The sequence below is a fragment of the Falco peregrinus genome, chromosome 4 (assembly GCF_023634155.1).
Source record: "Falco peregrinus isolate bFalPer1 chromosome 4, bFalPer1.pri, whole genome shotgun sequence".
Classification (NCBI taxonomy): domain Eukaryota; kingdom Metazoa; phylum Chordata; class Aves; order Falconiformes; family Falconidae; genus Falco; species Falco peregrinus.
The window spans coordinates 100,308,248-100,328,036 of record NC_073724.1 but is presented as its reverse complement, the minus strand read 5'-3'; the positions used below and the strand labels follow the sequence as shown (position 1 = coordinate 100,328,036).

The 19,789-nt window shown below is 41.7% G+C and overlaps 1 protein-coding gene across 4 annotated transcripts in view; it reads right to left on the bottom strand.

The window, feature by feature from the left end:
• The window catches only part of ATP8A2 (ATPase phospholipid transporting 8A2), a 349,978-nt gene that overhangs the window by 89,871 nt on the left and 240,318 nt on the right, over nucleotides 1–19,789 (bottom strand). For all 4 annotated transcript variants that reach the window (XM_055802562.1, XM_055802564.1, XM_055802565.1 and 1 more), the window contains 3 exons: nucleotides 19,623–19,684; nucleotides 19,226–19,282; nucleotides 14,916–15,023 (listed from right to left, as the gene is read on the bottom strand). In XM_055802562.1, the coding sequence (XP_055658537.1) occupies nucleotides 14,916–15,023; nucleotides 19,226–19,282; nucleotides 19,623–19,684 (227 nt within the window). The remainder of the gene's footprint in view (nucleotides 1–14,915; nucleotides 15,024–19,225; nucleotides 19,283–19,622; nucleotides 19,685–19,789) is intronic.

Here is a 19,789-nt window from a genome sequence, read left to right as displayed (position 1 = left end):
TTTCACATAGGTTCCCTTGCCAGCGCACTAAGAAAATTTCAGATATACACACGTTTGAACACAATGGAATTGAGATGAAAACAAGACCTATGCTGAAGTTTGTTTTCATTTGAGGAAAAAAGTCTCACGTTTTCATTTATCAGTAGCTATCAGCTTTCAAGTGTTTGGTAAAATATAATCAATTAATACCTCAAATACTGTTATTAAAGCATTAGTCTGGCTGCCTTTAAAATTCAAACTGCTTTAGCTCTAGGTGACACCATCAGTTAAAATTCTAGATTGAAGTCAGCAAAACCAAGGATTCTTCTTTGGTCAGGACTGTTCACTTGGTTTTGCTTTACTTTTTAAGTAATGTTGATAATACATATGTTAAATATATGTATATAATATATATAATATTATAGATAACATTGATTTTATATAACATTGAAGCTCACATTCAAATTACTTTCAGACAAATAGCAACTGCCACTATGAAAGAAAACAACACAACTGAAAAATCCACTAATTTAGAATCCATCCATCATTAGTGAACTGTTGCAGGACCACCCCTCTCCCAGCCCCAGCTCTGCAGCACCCACTGCATTCAGACAGACCCATCTGCCTGAATATTTGAGAAGGCAGCGGGGGAAGCATATTCTAGGGCCATGTGAAGCGATGGGAATGCTGTGACAGGCACTTGTGGGGATGCAGTATCGGGAAGAGGACCGAACACTAAACTCCTCAAGACACAAGCCAGTTTACTTCATGCGGACAGTATATCTGACTCTGTACATAGCACACACAGTTACACTGCCTATAGACAATTGCTTGTGAAAACCCAGACTCAGGCTGCTCTGAAGACACTGAACGGTACCAGTTACAATTCTCAGGCTCCATTTTGAGGCTGGACATTTGGAACATGAACAATGCCATTAACCCAGAAGAATTAGGTAAGCCCCGTGTTTTTTTCAATGACTTAGGTTTTGTCTGCACTAATTTTACCTCCAAATCTGCATGTCTGAAACTGCACACACTTCCAAGTCTGCTTGAAATGATTACGTCTTTTCAGTAAATCTCAGATTGTTCTTTCTCCTGGCTGCAGAGCTGTCTGCCTGCAATTTCTCAAAAGAGCGCCAGGATTTCATGTCCATTGGCCCCTGCATTCCTGCCAAAGCCCTGCAGAAACGAGAGCTGCTGCAGCTGCCAGGGTTTATTTACACACATTCCTGCCTCAAATTGAATTAATGAGCATAATTTAACTCAGGCAATGTCCTCCACAGCTCTTGTTTCCCTTTGCCCCTCTTGACATTTCTTTCTCTCACACAACCCCTCTTGTAGTCTTTCTTAAAGCAGTACCTTAAAGCAATTCTGGTGTAAAAAGTAATTGCAGATGCATTTGAGCTGATAAACTCGTACATATCTGCTTACAGTCTACTTTATGGAAAGCCCAGAATCCCCTTAATGAGTATCCAGAAGGTCAACTTGAACTTATTTGCTGTGTGCAATCCATCAGTTCAGCAACAACCTTGCACAATTTCATCACCTACAAAAGGCCCAACCTTGGAAAGAGCTCTGATGCAACAGATGAGAGCAGCTGATGCTACAACAAATCTACAGTTGTTAACATTTGTGAACTAGATTTAGTAAATCGTTTCTACACAGGTCTCCAGGCAATTTCTGCCCTTCACAAAAATGTGAAATGCTGTATCCACAGCACAAGGGGTCCCAACATCAACAAGCCCTGTGGGCACTGTACAGACAGGTCATGTACAGGAAGCTCCTGTTATGTCACTAACCAGACCAGTGTAGCATTTCCCACGTTATGTCAGAGAGCGTGCACAAAAATATTCCTTCAAATATTCACACCCATGTGACTAAAAAAGCCCCTTCCCCCCTCTATTATCACCCCGTACTGTGTGTGTGTGTCACACACTGTGTATGCTACATGAAGCCTGAAAGACTTAAAGCAAAAGCCTTATACTGACACTAGAAGAGAGTGGGAGAAAAGGAACTACAACCTTTAATGGTAAATACATTTGCTACATCAGCACTTCAACCACATCATGGAAAAGAGCACTGCTGGCAACAGACAGGGTACACCTGTCTCAAAGGGGAAAAAGGATCTTTGCACAGGAGTTAGCAGGGCTCATTGAAAAAGCTTTAAATTCGATTTGAAGGGGAAAAGGGATAAAAGCAGACTTGCTAGAGATAAGCCTGGGGGCAGCGTGCCACTGTTTGAGGGACATGTGCTAGCAAGGGTCCTTCAGTCTGCCGTCTCAGTAGAAGTAAGAGACATAGATCCATGAGGCAAAGACACAAGGTTTACCAACGTGTTAGAAACCACAGAAGCACCCGAAAATGGTCACACAGGAATTATGGCTTCTCCTCTCAAAAAGGCGGTGGGATCAACAGCCCAACTGAAGTGCACCTACACCAATGTGCACAGCATGGGCAACAAACAGGACGAGCTGGAAGCTGTTGTGCAGCAGGAAAACAATTAAATATTTGCCGTCAAGGAAACACGGTGGGATGACTTGCACAACTGGAATGCAGCGATGGATGGATATAATCTCTGCAGAAGACACAGGCAATAAAGGAGAAGCAGTGAGGTAGCCCTGTACATGACGGAACACTGTCTCCCACAGCATTCTCCTGGAGAGGTGGGCTGTGCATACCTTGCATGGGTGTCCTCTGTGCTGGGTTAGAAGCTGGCTGGCCAAGCCCAAAGAGTGGTGGTGAACGGAATTACATCCAGCTGGTGGCCAGTCACAAGTGGTGCTCCCCAGGGCTCAGTGCTGGGGCCAGTTCCATTCAATCTCTTTATCAATGATCTAGATGAGAGGATCGAGTGCGCCCTCAGAAAGCTGGCAGACAACACCAAGTTGGGGGACAGGATCTGCTGGAGGGCAGGAGGCTCTGCAGAGGGGTCTGGGCAGGCTGGGCCGATGGGCCGAGGCCAGTGGTGTGAGGTTCAACCAGGCTCAGTGCCGGGCCCTGCCCGTGGGTCACACCAGCCCCAGGCAGCGCTACAGGCTGGGGCAGGGGGCTGGGAACTGCCCGGTGGGAAAGGGCCTGGGGGTGCTGGCTGACAGCCGGCTGGGCATGAGCCCCCAGTGTGCCCAGGTGGCCAAGGGGCCAGCAGCGTCCTGGCTGGTGTCAGAAACAGTGTGGCCAGCAGGGCCAGGGCAGTGACCGCCCCCTGGACTGGGCACTGGTGAGGCCGCACCTCGAACCCTGGGTTCAGTGTCGGGCCCCTCGCTGCAGGAGGGACGTCGAGGGGCTGGAGCGTGTCCAGGGAAGGGCAGCGGGGCTGGGGAAGGGGCTGGGGCACAAGTCCTGTGAGGAGCAGCTGAGGGAGCTGGGGGTGTTCAGCCTGGAGAGGAGGAGGCTGAGGGGAGACCTTATCACTCTCCGCAGCTGCCTGAAGGGAGGGGGTAGGCAGGTGGGCTCGGTCTCTTCTCCCAGGTAAAAAGGGACAGGACAAGAGGAAACAGCCTCAAGTTGTGCCACAGGCAGTTTTGATCGGATATCAGGAAAAATATCTCAATGGAAAGGGTTGTCAAGCATTGGAACAGGCTGCCCAGGGAGGTGGTTGAGTCACCATCCCTGGAGGCGTTTAAAATACATGCATATGTGGCACTTTGGGACATGGTTTAGTGGTGGACTTGGCAGTGTTAGGTTTACAGTTGGACTCGATGTTCTAAAAGGTCCTTTCCAACCTAAAGAATTCTGATTTCAGAAACACTTTAAACCCCTAGATCCATAGAAAAATCAGACTGCTTAGCACACAGCAGTTTGGCTTTCTGGAAAGAGTATTCTCATAAGACCATATCTTTCCAGTTCAGCTGATTGATGAAGAATATTTTCCTTCCCCTACACAAGACTAGCAAGATCCTTAAGAATATTTCAATGAGAAATCAATGTTTTCCAGGACTTGTGGCTGAAACCACAACAGATTCCATGGACCTGAGTTTGCAACCCCTACAAATAGAAACTATTTGAGTAGTTCCAGTAAAATAAGTAGCCCTGACGGAGACACATACAGCTACTCACCACAATCACAGAGCAGGCAGGCACTCTGGGATGGGAAGAGTTCAAAGGATCATTGTAGGGTGAGCCTCTCCTGAAAAACTCACTCCTGCTGGAGAATGCAAGACTGATTTTGAAGCACGTGCCAGTTCTCTTCTACATACACAACATCAGAAGCTGATAAAAAACTCTTTGACACCACATTGCAGAAAGCAGCTTGAAGTGTGAAGGCAGCCAACAACTGGAGGAAGGTGTGTGTTCATCTTTGAACATCCACAACCGAAATTCTGAACTCCCAAGCAGAAGCTTGCTCTAGCCACAACCAGTAAAAGCTGGTTGTAAATCTCAGCAACATTTGGGCTGAAAAGAAGTGGCATGTCCTGAATCCTCTGACTAATAAAGAGATACAGGACATTACTGCCAATTACAAGGCTGATCATGTGTTGTGATTCTGCAAGCAGATTATTTAGATGAGGAAAACCAGGGGCTTGTGTTCCATGCCAAAAAGAAGGCTCTACAAAAAGAAGTCATTGTCTTGGAAAAAAATGGGGGAAGAGTATCTGGAAAGAAGGTGAAGATGCTGCCTGCAGGGAAGATCCTGGAAGTGTCAGAAGATCCCAGAGAACAGGGACACACATAGACAGCAATGCTGGGGAATGGCCATGGACCTTGACGAGTAATGCTTTTAGGTGATCAACACTGACAGCAGTGGCACAGCGAGAACCAACCCAACAGGAGCTGGGCTGTCCAGCTTTCCCAGGCCAACAGTGACCTCCCTACAGGGAAGCTGAGGTCTAGGGAACATAATGATATGGTAGAAGAAAACAAATGAGAATAATCAAGTTGGGTAAGAATGCTAATCTCTCTGGTTCTAAAATAAACCCCAATATCCAGATGTACCACAGGCTGTCATTTACTTTGTCTTGCCTGTGACAGCCAGCATCTGGCTAAATTTGAGTCCTTGCAGGCCACTTTCATTAGAAGCTGAAGCAAACTATATATGGCTTCAAAACAGGTCAGCCTGCTTGCACAGGAAGAACATTTTTCTGACTTCCAACATCAAAAGACTAGAACATACCTACTCTTCAGAGTCTCAGTTCTAAATCCAGCCAGTAATTTCACTGGAAAGCTCCCTCTCAGTCCCTCTCTAGCTATTTCCAACTTTTCAGTTTATTTCCACACCCCTTGGTAGTATTTTCTCACTTACATACAGTTGAAATCAGCTTGGAAAACATCTTGGATTTTGAGGCTACATTTTACCTTTTGGTCTGTGCAAAGACGCCAGCAATTCAGTTTAACTGTCACATATATTTTGAATGAACATTAGTGGTAAGATTCATCAGCTCAGTGATATTTTGCCTAACCCCAAATAACAACAGTACGTACTTTTCAGAAGCAACTAAGGAAAACTGTTTGACAGAGCCTTGTTTTTTCTTGTTCCGCTTCCCACCAGATACCTATTTTGTTACTCTATATGCTCACCTCTCACTCCTCCTTTTTAAAAAATTTATTTTTATATTGGCATTCAGTTTTATAAAAACACAATGAAAGTCAACTGCATAATGCTATCAAAGAAATTCACCATCATTTCCTCTGACTTCTGTTATCATTCCAGTGTACAAACTTCACTTGAATTTGGGAAGTCCTTCCCTGAATGCAGCTTCTGTAGAAGTTAAGCTTTAAGTGGTTACTTTTCATGCTTCTCTGAAATAGAAATGGCCTAAAAATATCCCTTTTTGGTATAACTCTCTTACAAATTGTCTCAGAACCCAAAACCAAGAATATTTCTTCCACGCATGAATATGAAATGCCAAACCAGCTATTCTAGTTTATGTACATATACTGTTGGATAAAACTCTACAAGCAACAGCTTACATACAGGAACCATACGACTAATAAAAGACATAAAACCCTTTAGATGTTTACTGAAACAGATGCTTACTCCAAAACACTGCACAAAAGTAGTCCTTGCAAAGGTGATAGTCATTTTTTGTTGAGCCTAAAATTATACTCTGCTAGCCACATTATCTTCTCTTCCAGTCACTCACACATTTTGCACACCTCATACAATGGCAAGCAATGAGTTGAGCATGGCATGGAAACTTTGAAAGCCAATGTTTCTTCATTCTGCCCTGTATATTCCTTGCCCTCTCTCCAACTAAGAGTCCAACTCCCTCTCCTTTCTTCAGTCCCTGGTGCAGCTTACAGACTATTAAAGGTGGAACTGGTAGATGTTCATGCTCTTTGCTCCCAGAAACCTTCCAAAAAAGAGAAATGCTCCAAACACACAATTTCAAACTAAATGAGTCCATCACTTTAGAAAATGAGATGAAGCAATTCGATTTGCATATAATATTTTTCTGGTTCATTTCTTTGGAATGAATTGGCATCTTCCAGTTGCTGAATGGAGTAAGAAGTGGCAAGAAGAACCTTCTAAGAAATGAGAAATGCTGTTTGACACCACAAATTTGGGCCAATCTACTAAAAAAAAAAAAGAAGCCATTTTGGGTCAATTGTAACATTTATTGTACACTTCAGCCACTGTATGAATCCTTCCTCCTCCTACCCCAGCACTCTGTGCTACAGAGAAAGAATGTTTATACTTGATAGTGTGTGTGACAACACTACTGTCCCAGCTTTCCCTGCACGAGTCTGCTGACACCACCATAAGCACCAAACTGCCTTCCGTCATACACCGGGAAAGGGAGATGTGCCCAGAGCTGCAACAGAGCCCTGCAAGATGTTTGGCAAGAGGCTGCAGCTGTAACTGGTGAAAGAAACTCACTCCCCAACATCAAGCTACTGAGATGTGCCGTTGTTGCGTTTTATGCTACAGAGACCAGTGGTGGCACATCTAATCACAAGTGGCTCCTTCACACTCCAGGCATTATGTTACGGTCACCACCCTGTGTTATTCTGTTCTTGCTTCCTCTCAGTCCTACTGATTCAGGTACTAAAGAAAATACAGCTCTCTGGAAGTTTACGTGTCTATCTGCTTAGCACCACTGTTAGTCTTTTCCACAGCCCCCTTCCTAAGCCTTCTGGCAAGGTTACTGGTACAGATATACCAGCTCAAGTGATACACATACCCCAAAATGAGAAGTCACACTCTACAAGACTAATAGGTGCAGTTTGACTTCCCACAGAGACACCCAAAAGCACTCCCCAAAAATACAGCGTTCACACCAGAAGGGCTTTGTGTCAGCCACATCCACCAGCAAACAAGTAGCACAGATATCATCGCTGCTGCCAGCTGTTGTGGTAACGTTAAAGCCGTAGGGGCCAGGCTGCACCGGCTGCCCCACAGCAGCAGGCAGGGTACCTAGGAATGCTGCTCTCCTTCCAGCCTCACTATTCCTGAAGCCTGTGTACCCACGTCTGCCTTAGAACAATGTAAGAGAGATCATTTCCACTCCTCAGGGCTTTTTGGATCAAGTTTTGACATAATACAACTGGGAAAAAATGATCTCATGAAACGTATACTGTAGGGAGGAAAGGGAATAAAGGTATGTTTCAAATTGATCTGGAAATATTTTCGCATATGAAATGGTTATGCTTGTTTCTTAGAAAAATGCAAGCCAACCAGCGCAGGGAAGAAACAGTGGCATGGAGCACAAATTCAGCTAAACACCCCCCCCCCCCCCCCCCAAACAAAACCCCTTTATAGTAGGTAAATTCAAATAAAAACATAACATGACCCTCCTGTCCCCAAGGAACAAAGGGAAACAAAACATCCCAACCAAACTCCAGATATCTGCTATCTGGGCTTTCCTGCATCCATCAGAAAACAAAGTCACTTAAGTATAACCAAAGCAAGCTATAAAATCTCCAATTCCAACTCAGCCACCTCCTGCCCTCTGGAATAGATCCCATCTGCTGCTCTTACTTTCTAAAGGAGCCACGGCTTCATTGCTATGAGCTTAAATGATCTTTTAACAACCATCCTACATACTCAAGTACCCTACCACCTTCCTTTGTGTCCTAGAGAGTATAGGAACAACAAGGCATGGATCTCTGTACTTTCATGTCCTCTCTTCTCCTGCCAATCCTCATCACACCAGACCATTTAGGCAATAAACTCCATGTAGAAACAGGATAGTGCTTGATGCCTTCACACTGCCTGGTTCTCATGTATGACAACCACAGACAGGAGTGCTGAACAGCAAAAGCGTGCAGAGGCAGACCCAAGCCTCTTGGCTATGAAGCCTTTTGCATTGCCCTCAAGCCCACCCTACCCAACCTCCACGTAGCACACTGCTAGCCTACAAAGTTCACCTGCAAAAGCTACCACAGAGGCAGAGCGCTTTGCAAGAGGCATAAAAGCAGTTTAGCTACTCTCCAGTTACACTATCCAACAAAAAAAAGTTTTTTTTCTTTTACTGAGATGCACACAAACTCTTGTCATACATGACAAACCCATCCTGCAGAGCTGTTCAGTTTTCCCCATTAAGTTTCTAATGCAGAACACAGCCTACACCAGAAATGCTCTGATCCAGTATGGCAAGCCAAACATTCTTATTATGTCCTTGCTCGTCAACAGGGCTCAAAAGACAAAGATTTTTCATAGACATGAGTATTAGTACACACTGCCTCTGGTACAATACAGTAGCTGCTTTTCTATAAAAGCCAGCTGCTTCTAATTAAAAAAACACTGAAGAGGATATCTTCCAAACATCTTTCTGCAAGCATACAACAAGGCTTTGCTACTTTTAAATATATGAAAAAGTGATCTGGGGAAATTTTGAAGGACATTGTGCAGCCCTGGACTCCAAATTGAAAAAGATGTAATTTTTTAAGTAGTCTGTTACTGTGAAATGATAATTCCATCTTGAGTGAAGGAGCTTGTTCCTGGACACCAGTACAGCACTCCAAAACCAATAAATCTGGATAATGTGCCAATTACGCAGAAGTGTAAGTGTTCTGTGTGTGCACTGCATTTCTATATAGGCTACCGAGTAGCATTTAAACTTGTTAACGTTACCTGATCTCCAAACAGGCGCTGGCCAGACAGCATGGCTAGCATCCAGGTTACACTGCAACACTGAAGGAAAACCAGCTGACAAAGCCCTATGCACCATCTGTACAACCTGCAGGTAACCAGGTATCTCCACTCACTTTCCTATTGCTCCCCCACCTAACACACTAGCTTGCCAGCCACAGTTCTTCTGCAGGGCAGGAATAAAGACCAAAGGGAAGGTGGGCACCATGAAGACCTCAGAGAAGTTAGCAGGCCAGCTGACTGCCTCGCTCTGCACTGCCAGTTCCCAAACCAGAATGAGTCTTTATGCTCGTGGCTTTACCCTATTTTCACAGGGCTCTGTATAGGAAATGCCAGCAAGTGCTGAGTACAGCTGCATACACAGTCCTGCTTTAAAGCCTTCACGTAATACTTTCAAAAGAGAAGTAAGTCTGGGACATCTTTTAGAAATAGTTAGGATAGGTTCACTGCAGAGTTGCCAAATAGGTAAAGTGGCACGTTTGGGAGGAATTAACCTCCAGAAAATCAGCCTGTTTAATCTATTAGTTTCACATTCAGGAGTTTTGTTTATCTCAATTTTTTCATCTTTCTGGTGTATGACTTAGAACACCACAATGCCAGGGATCTATAAGTGAAAGTAATTTCTGAAAGTCAGATGTGGCTCAAAAAAATACCAAACCCACTCCTTCAACAGATGCTTAAAAATATATGAATGCTTCATTAGCCTAATTTGTCTGCTCAGAGCGTAGTCCAAAACTGCAGAAAAAGTTCCAAAACCACATCAAGTGCCATGGAGACTGCTGTGTATAATAATAAAAACAAACATGATCAGCAGGCATTAAGGACCTCAATCTGCAAAGTCTGAGCTAGGCCTAACAGCTGGATAAAGCATTTTCATCAACGAAAACACTGACACCACAGTGTAATGTGCAATTGATTGCAGACAAACAAACCACAATAAGAACTGCCAATTTTCTAACTAGCACCAAACTGCAGAAATATGAGAAGCCAGAAAGAGTAACAACTGAGACCTCTGGAAAAAGGTTCAGATGTAGCGAGAACGGCAAAAATTTTCTGGACAACATGAAAATGGACATTAAGCTGTCAGTATTTCAAGCATTGGATTTAAAAGAACAGTAATGTAAACCCTGTTTATTGTGTTGCAATAATGATTATTATCTTGCCTCCAGGACATTTTGTCTTTGTTTTGTGTTGTTTCCAAGTCTTCCAAACCATGAAGTTCTCACATGCTTTGGCAAGAGATAAATCAGCAAGATTTAAGAGAGCTTCAGACTGAAAGCCAGCTAACAAAACTGGCCATGCAACCAGAGTTTATCAGACTCTCTAGATAACCTCCGCCCTCAAAAGCCAACAACATCATGCAATAGCTAAGGTGAACCTGTCTTGCTAATGGCATACATGTAGAGAGGAATGAGAAGCTTTGCTAAAAAGCGAGACAGATATTTTCTTCACAAACCATTAATACGAGTAAGTCTTGCTACGGTCACATTACATGGGATCAACAAGAGATCTCAATTACTGGGATCTCTTAAAAAGCACTCTTAATCCAGGTAAAGCCAATGCACAGCTTCCTTGAAATCTTTATCTAAGTGAACAAATAACCTAGCAAGAATTTGACAGTTTAGCTGGAAAAAAAAAAAGCATGTTCCGTCAAGGATGTGAGCAGCACTCAAACAAAAAGCACACCTAACATTACAGCTATGAAAGCAACTCTTCCATGTAGCTGTTTCCACTACGCAGAAGCAGAGCTGGTGGTACAAAAACTATTTTGATTGTGATTCTGGATGAATCTTCTATAACTGCAGTTATACTAAAGTAACTAGAAACTGCAGCAGCTCCAACTTCAAAACCTCCAGCTGTGACAAGGCTGGAAGCCTCAGATGAGAAAGGGCATCCTAAAGCTATCCTGAGATCAAAATAACGGGTTCCAAACACTAAATGGTTCTTAAACCTCTGTTTGAGATATGACCACACACAGCACAGAAGAGTAAAAACCTAGAAGTTAGAACCTGCACTTCAGATTAACCACAACACATGACACTCTCAAGAAGAGATTAAAGGCTCCACTCTTTTAGCAGCTCTCCTCCAGGCTGAAAGAAGATGGCTGATACTAAATTTCCTAAAGACATTTCCTTAATGGTAACAACTAACGAGACAGAGACAAAACAAACACTTACATTAAGGGCAATGTGGAGGGATCACAGCTCAGTAGTATAGTCCTTTCTTCATCCACAACCAATAACAGATGCTTCAGAGGAACATTCCTCCCCTGACACCCCCACTCTCCCTTAAAACACTGAAAATAAAGTATTTTAGCTTGTGGTGGGGAAGTAAGATATCTGTTCTTCATCTTGAAGTATGTCTGGATCAAGACTCAATGCATGATCACTTTCAGACACTTACATACATACACATGCTTTCAAGTACAGGTATCTAGGTATGTGCATAGGTGGGAATACCTGCACACAGACCTATTTCCCATACAGTGTAATATTATTCCCATAAACCTAAAGTATGATACAAGTCCTATGAAGGAATCCACAGAGGCAAAAAGTACGAGCAGCATTTCACTGACACCACCTGTATGCAAGAAATGAGCTCAAACATTATTGCTCACTGTTCCTTTCAGGGCACCAAATCCCCATCTCCCAGGTAAACACAATATCCAAGATTTTCTGAGGGAAGGACTATGGCTAATGGGCTGCTCAAGAAAATGGGTTATGAGCCACAAGCCCCCAAAATTCAAGAAAAGGTACTCACCTCCTTACAGCAGCACATTTCTGTACCATCTCTTAATTATTAAATATCAAAGTGGGTACCACTTGCTGAAAACGCAGGCATCTCCTCATTTCCAAATATCTGTGGCAGCAAGTTGTAACTACTAAAAGGTGGGAAAAGATTTACATATCATACTAGATACTGTCACCTGGAATGCTCATTCAAAAACAGTCAGCTCCCATTTAAGTATCCTGGCTCCACAAGCAAGACAAAAAAAATTGGCACTGACTTTTTCTGCGTCACCCTTCTCTGCAAATAGAAAAAAGAACTTCTCTTTAAAAATTACAAATATTCAGGAAAGCCAAGAGAGCTACCAGAGGGCTTCCTTGGTCTTACATCACTGCTTCTAATACTATTAGAGGAAAATGCTGCGTGTCTGAAAAGGTTTCCCCAAAGCAGCAATTGAGTTTACTTCCAAAGTACCAGATACTATACTATTGGATGACTTCTATTAAGGACTACTGAGATTTTTATCACAACATTGCCTTATTACTTTACACGCATTCTATTATAAATATTGTAGCGGAAACAGGAGTAGTATGTTGACTCTTTGACAGAACAGAATAACTAAGTTGATTCCCTGCTGCCATCAAGAAGGAAAAAACAACTGGTATTATTTTTCCTGTGAGAATGCTCAAGATATAACGGGCAAGAGAAAGAACATTGAAAAAGGTTTAATAAATCCCAGCAGAAAGAAAGTATCTTTTCACATACTTACAAGTCTGCAAGACTCCATGCTGACATTTGATGAATGGACAGAATGAAATGTGTTGCACCTCCTATGCCTTCTACTGATGGCAGAAAGTCCTGACTGGCATAGATGTTAAATAAGTCTTACAGCTAAAAAAAGCTCCCATCAAGTGCTAACTGGATATGTGTAATATGAGGATCTAAAATATTCTAGACTTCAGTTTATTTGAAGATAAACACACTAGCAAGATTTGAAACCCAAAAAAGCTTTTAGGATACCTTGATTACTAGTAAATGCAAAAAAGAAGATAGCAGGACTAAAGGAACAGTTTAAGTCTGGGAAGCAGCAAGGCAACTAACTTTACTGACTAAAGCCCAGCACGATCCCAGCCATTTCATCATGAGCTGGTTTTATGACAGTAATTGATTACTCAAGATACTTTGTTTAAGTTAATGCAAGTGATATGCAAGTTCCCTTTACCTTGGGAGCTGTCCTTGATTTTATAAAAGGATAAACAACAACAACAAAAAATAATCCACTCTCTTCCATTGCTGCTCCTAATACAAGAAAACCGTAATAGAACGGTATTGATCCCCACTCCCATGCCCCCAAAATCATACAACAGATTATTTCTGATTGCTTCTATTCAAAAAGTGTCTTTCTAGAATGATGAACAATCCTTAATATCTTTGACTAACGATTACTGACTCAAGGACACTGCTCCACAAGTGCTGGACCAGGCAGGCAAAGTACATGTTCTCCACTGAAAAAAACCACACCAAAACCTATTTTATTATTTTCTTCTCAGCAAGATATGAATACCACTTCTCAAGTCATAATGCCAGAAAACCAGAGCATAAAACCAAAGCTTAAATAGAAATACTTTCTAAAAAAGTATTCAAGCAAAACCAAAACTTTATTAACATGAAGCTTTTGTTCTGAGACCTGTGGCTTATGTCGGAGCAAATACTGATGACCGACACAACATGAATTTTGCTGCAGCTGCAATTAAAAAAAACAGGAGCTAGTTTTGAAAAAATGCAACACCAAACTAAAGCGGATAGCCTGACCCTTCTTGTATGAAGAAACTGCTAACCTTACTGTTTTTGTTTCAGAAGGCTAACATGTTAACAGCAGCACTACAAGTCTGCTGTGGAGTACATGTTTGTGGCTCTGCATGATACTCAAGTCAAACTTCTGCTTGATATATGAAAATCCAAATTGGAGCTACTGATGTTGTATGTGCTGTGAAACACAAAGACCACCATGAAGTCCTATCAGACAACTGAGGCTTTGTCTGTCAGTCACTCACTTGCTGATCTGAGCCTGTCAGCTGTCACCCTTGCCTCTAAAAAGCTGTCCATGAAAACGTACCATAGCCTCCATTATCCCCAGTGTTTTAGCACAAGATAATAAAATATGTATTAGGCTAGAACACTAACAATATCATGCCTGACTGATCTTGTTGAGTACAAAAATGAAAGTAACCTCAAAAATCTCTAATTGTCTTGCAAACACTCTGGCTTTTTTATTCTTGTTTTCTAGTACACACAAGGGTGACATGCATTATGCTTAGATTCTTCGTTAAATTCTGTACCATAAACAGCATCTTTGCTGTTTTAGAGTTTTAAGAAAACTCTAAACTTGTTACAAAATAGCTTTTCGTGGTGATTTTGACAGCAGCTTCACTTCTACAGAAAAGCTTTTTATCATACATTTATCAAGTACTTGATCATTCATGGGAAACACCTATTTTAAATAGGCACAAGGCTCCCGAGTGGTTTTGACAGGCTCATGACTCAGTCTTCTCACCACAGGTTGAGATAATGTCACCAAAGGGAAAATTGCACCACCTGGAACTCAGCTGACACTGAAGAAACAAATTCAAAATTCCTCTAGTATGCTAAAAGGGCCAGTAACACATCAGCTTCCCTTCTGCTTCTGACCATCTCATCCTATGCTCAAGTAAATTGTGGTTTATTTTAAATGAATGCAGGTAAAAAGGAACAATGTGAAAGCAAAACATATGGAAGAGAAAGAATGCAGGAAAAAAACCAAACAACAAACCCCCAAACTAATAAAACTAGATTTCTACCTGGCATTTTATCAAACGCAAAGTCTTACCAGGAAAGCACTAGTGAAAGAACCAGTCTCACTACTATCCAACTGAATTGAGAATTGTCATACAGTATCCGCAGTGCATATCATCATGTATGATGTCATTTTTGGGGAGAAAAAGAGCTCTTCTAATGAGAAAATTAAGATAAATGAAGGCAGAGATTAAAAAAAAAAGGTTAAAATGAAGTACAAGCACTCTTACTAGAGCACAATTCCTTTCCAACCATTGTGTAAGTGTTGAGGAAGCAGCAGGCAGCGCTGGCAACAGCAGGGTGCTGTGCTGAGCAGCTCACCACACAGCCAAGCATTCGTACTGACCTGCCCCAGCATGTCTGGTGCAATGGGAAACGTGGGCCAGATGGCTGAGTAGACTCCGAAGAACACCAGCCAGAGCAGCATGCTTCCCCAGACGGCCAGGTGACTGAACTGTCGAGGAGGAGGGAAAGGAGGAGAGTCAACACAGGGCACAGCGTCCACCTAACCTATAGCTCTTTCTCTGTTCAGGTGTCTGCTGGTCTCACTAAGGCCTGTCTACTGCACTTGGTTTCAGGCCAGTAGCACAGGTTGTTTAAACAGCATAAACCAGTTCTCTTTAATCTTTGCCTCACAACAGGGCAGGCAGACAGTCTTCTTGGCCAACATGTCTTTCTTGGAGCTCCAAGAACACATCAGATTTTCCTTGGAACCCTGATTCCTCTCATCTTGTTCCTGCTTCCCGTCATGCACATGCCAGGTTCAACACACACATCAAGGCAGAAATTTTCAAAGGCTCAGGTTAAAGTTCACACAGACAAATCCCTTATGGTAGAATATATACATACAAGCCCACGTGCACCGCTCCTACCTTTCACAAAGGAAGATTCAATGCCAATTGAATTCAATATACCACCACAACCAACATCTACTGATCAGCTTTGCTTTTTTTGTTTTAAAGGTATACTAAGGGATTTATGGATATGCAATCCAGTTTGTATACTTACCGCTTCTTTAGTCTGTAGACTCACTAAGAGTAAATAAGACTATTATTGAAGTGACCAAGAACATGTCCAGCACAAACTTCGTTTCAGTTGCATTAAAGTAATTTTTCCTACATATCCCAACTACTTTGCTGTTCAGGATGATTTAAGATGTTTTACTTTTACACTGCAGTGGATGGAATCAGTAATTTCAGTTGTAACAAGCAACTGAGCTCATTATTGGCTCCAGCTTTTCTGGATGCCAACAGCTCCTGTGGCTGATGACTTTGGCTTCAATTCAGAGAAGTACCTGCATAAATCTTAATTACTAATTGCATATGGGTTTAGGACCATGGGAATAAATTCACATACTGGTTGCTGTGGTGGGCACTGCGTCTGTTTAGTTCTCAGCTTTATATTTTCTATTTGATGATTGTATTTGTTGAATTTTTGAACAGTATGTCTGAGAACCAAAGAAGTGTCTGAGCGTTGTGTTCTGCCCACTAAGAGACAGACAAACCTCTGGAATTAATATTGCTCCTCCTCTGGAAGCACTGAGCATCCTCAGAAAGGAGAGCTTTCTCCAGCTCAGGCACTAAGAAAAACCAAACAAGCAAGGACTCTGCAGCACCAGTGCAGACTGGCAGATAGCTGGGAGCAATTGGAGACTGCCTTACAGTAGAAGTATTCACACAGCAAAATATCAGAGGTGATGGAAAGAACACTCTTCTAGACACTGCTGGAAAGCTGGAATTTTGTTCAACCCTGAAGTTGCTGGGCTAATGAGCAGAACATTGGACAGGCCCCTTCCTGGACAGACACAGTGGGCAAGAAGATTTGTCTTCAGATTTTACTATTTATTCTGTTTCACCCAGGAGATCTAACCAGCAACTGTTTTATTTAAGAAAACCCACATTTTCTGATTCAGTTTTAATGTGAGTAAAACTAACGGACTGGAAGGATTTTTATTTTTTTTTTTAAACTCCTAGACAAAAGGGGGGGATTTTATTCTTTCAGTCTACTTGCTTTTCTGAAAACTAGTGGCAGTTCATGTCAATATTTGGACTAAAATAAAACCCTGCCAGTGAGCAACTGTAGCATTCAGTTTCCCAAAGAACAAGTACTGCGAGGCTGCTGCAAGAATTAATCTTTAATGAAAGCCAGCCCCATGCAATGGCAGAACAGCACCAGCACTGCTTTCCCAAAAGGTCATTACACCTCTTGAGCTACACAGCCTTCTGTCCATCCAAGCGGACAGAAGGCTCAGTATAGCCTGGACTGATGCTTCCAAGCTGCAAAACTCCTACAGACTTTACGGTTATAAACCGGAAAGATAAAAGCAAGCTGGAAACCAATCTAAGATATAGTCTTATTCTGTAGGAGATTTATTTATGCTAGTGAAGTGACTTTTTTTGTGTGTGTGTGTCTCAGTCCTGTTTCTTTTTCCAGTCTGCTGGTAGAACAGTTTTTGAGTTTTGCAGCTCTTCACCTTGCCCTTTCCAGCTCAGCAAAGTTTGCTGATTTTATGTTATCTTTATCTCAGGCTTGTACCCACCTGAATTGCTTCTATACCTTTAAAAGAGCTGCTGCTTTCACTAAGAGCACTCCTTGAAAGTGTTATACTCTCACCCCACCAACCTTTGCACTGGTGATTCTCCACTGATCTGTCATTCACCCCCAGAGAATTCACGTACAAAGCAAAAGCAAGTCCATCAGATGTATTAAATGAACAACAGTCAAAAAAAAAAAAAAAAGAAGTCAAGGCTCTCCATAAAAAGTAGACAAACTGTATGGCTATCTTCTGCATCCTATTTATTTGAAATAGTTCATTTAGTGTGGTAGAGCAGTGAAGAAAGCTGTAACCGTTTGGGAAAAAAGCCTACTGCAGTGTTCCAGACAGTTAACACATAACATAAGCTGCTCCACACAGCTCCAACATGCAGGTTTTGTTAGGTGTCATGTTAACGCTTCTACCAAAGCCTTTCTTTCCATACTACCTACTGGATGTACCACTTTGAATCTCCATTAATTCACCTAAACCTTTTGGCTGAACCCATTATGTTTTGCCAAGTGGCAGTGTCCTTCTCTACTCTCAAGAACAAATTGCTTGTAAACAATCCACTTGAGAATGGGGAAGAGGCTTAACTCAATGTTGTATATTTAATACTTTAAGTAACCTAAAGATTCTCTGCATGTTGGTTAACTCACAGCTGAAACAATTATTGTAATCAACATCAGATTCCAAGATGACTGGCCTAAACAATAAGACAGGAATTAGAAGTGTACATAGAAAAAACCTTAATTATAAACACGTTTCTGCGCATAATAATAATTTCTGTATAAAATGCCAGTGTTAACGAACACTGAGATCTACTGAACATTATGGTATCTTTTAAAACAAAGTTCGGAAAAGAGTTGGATCATGATTATCCCCAAATGCCTGAAAAGACACCAGCTACCCAGGGAAGGGGAGAGATGAGGACCTATCAAATAATTCACAAATAACAGGATCTAAACAGGTTTACATGCCTCCAATGCAGACTTGGATATATCCTCTTTAGTACATGAGGGATTAATTTAAATATTTTTGCATTTTAAAATGTTGATACACAATACAGAACCTATTCATAAACAACAACAAAAAAAGAACAGATTTTATTTTCAGATGAGAGAACGAGGCAGATAATATTAGCATCTCCCTAATAATTAAATAACCCATACAGATAGCATTTCATCTTTAAAATTCAGAACAGACATCAGCTCATTAATCTTAACAATTCTTCTGTGAGGAATGAAAGAAAACATTTTACAACTAACAGAAGCAATGAGGTTACGAGATTTAAGCCAAGCTCCTCCAAGAAACTAAGAATATGACAGTTCTCGAAACAGCTTGATCTTGAGAGCAGAGTGTATTAGTATGCCATGAAAGCTAGATTCCCACAAGGTATCTCACAGGTGTTAAGAAACAGGGACTCCATCAAAATCAAAAGATTTCAGAGGGGCTAGGGGAAAGCAGGGGAGGAAGGTATTGGGAGGTTCATCAACACAGAAACACTCCTACCACCCTTATTATTTAGAGGTCACTGCCCTGCCAGATTCTGACACCTACCAGTAACAGAGCACTCACTCACTGCAAGTAAATGACTCAAATCTAGGGATCAAAATAACTGTTTGACTTAACATTGTTATTACACTAGGTCTCCAAACAAAAAATCTCATCCAATGTGAAGTCACTAGTGCTCTTTGTTAGCTTCAAAGACATTTTCAAAGCCTGGTTGTTTATCTGTGGGTAGACACCTTTCATTCCCTATTGCATTAATTTTTAAAGGAGCCACAGAGTACGAAGATTATGTTCTTGATCTGTTTCCTTCAGCAATTACAGTAGTAAGTTGAATTTATGCAAAAATTTAAATATTTAGATAAGCTGGCCATATACTTTCAGTGCTCTTTTCCCACTTCTGACAGGCTGCCCTTTTTTATCACATGTATCATGTGATCTACGAGTTCATTCTCTCACATTCTTTACTTAGGGAGCTCAGCAGCTTATCCTTGCGTGAAAGATCAAATTAAAACACTGAAGTCTCAAATTATTTTCAGTACTTCTTTTCTGTATTAATACTCATTAGGGAGGAAGGTGTGCTAATAAAAAAAAAGATACTGAAAAGTACTTACTCTAGTCCACGCAGTTGTTTCCAAGCCAGCTTTCAGACAAACAGTGACTACAACATACTGCAAGGAAAAAAGACAGCTTCAGTACTAACATTCTCAAATTCAGTGCTGTTCACAACCCAATCTCTCCTTTACACCTAAAAAGTTCCTATCATTTAGGTAACAACCCAGGACCTTGGCAGTGTGGGATAAGGGAAGGACAGAGCAGAAGATATTGTTGCTGCATGTCAGGGTCGGGGGGGGAAGAAATGAAGAAAGAAGGAGGAAAATCATGCACACAGCACAAATTTGATTTTATTTTACTCATAGACTGTCTCCCGATTTACACCATTTTCTGAAGGCGTATAAAAAAATTAAAGAAATTATACCGTGCAAAAATTGCTAGGGTACACAAACTCACAGTGTAAACTATGTTTCCAACAAATAGATAGTCAATTCCCTGGCCATTTGTGAATACTGCATCTGAAAGGAAAAAGAAAAAAATACCGTATTTTTTACCAGTATATCAACAGAACGGATGAAATAACAGGGAGATTTTCAGGACAAAACAACTGGTCCCAGCCTTGC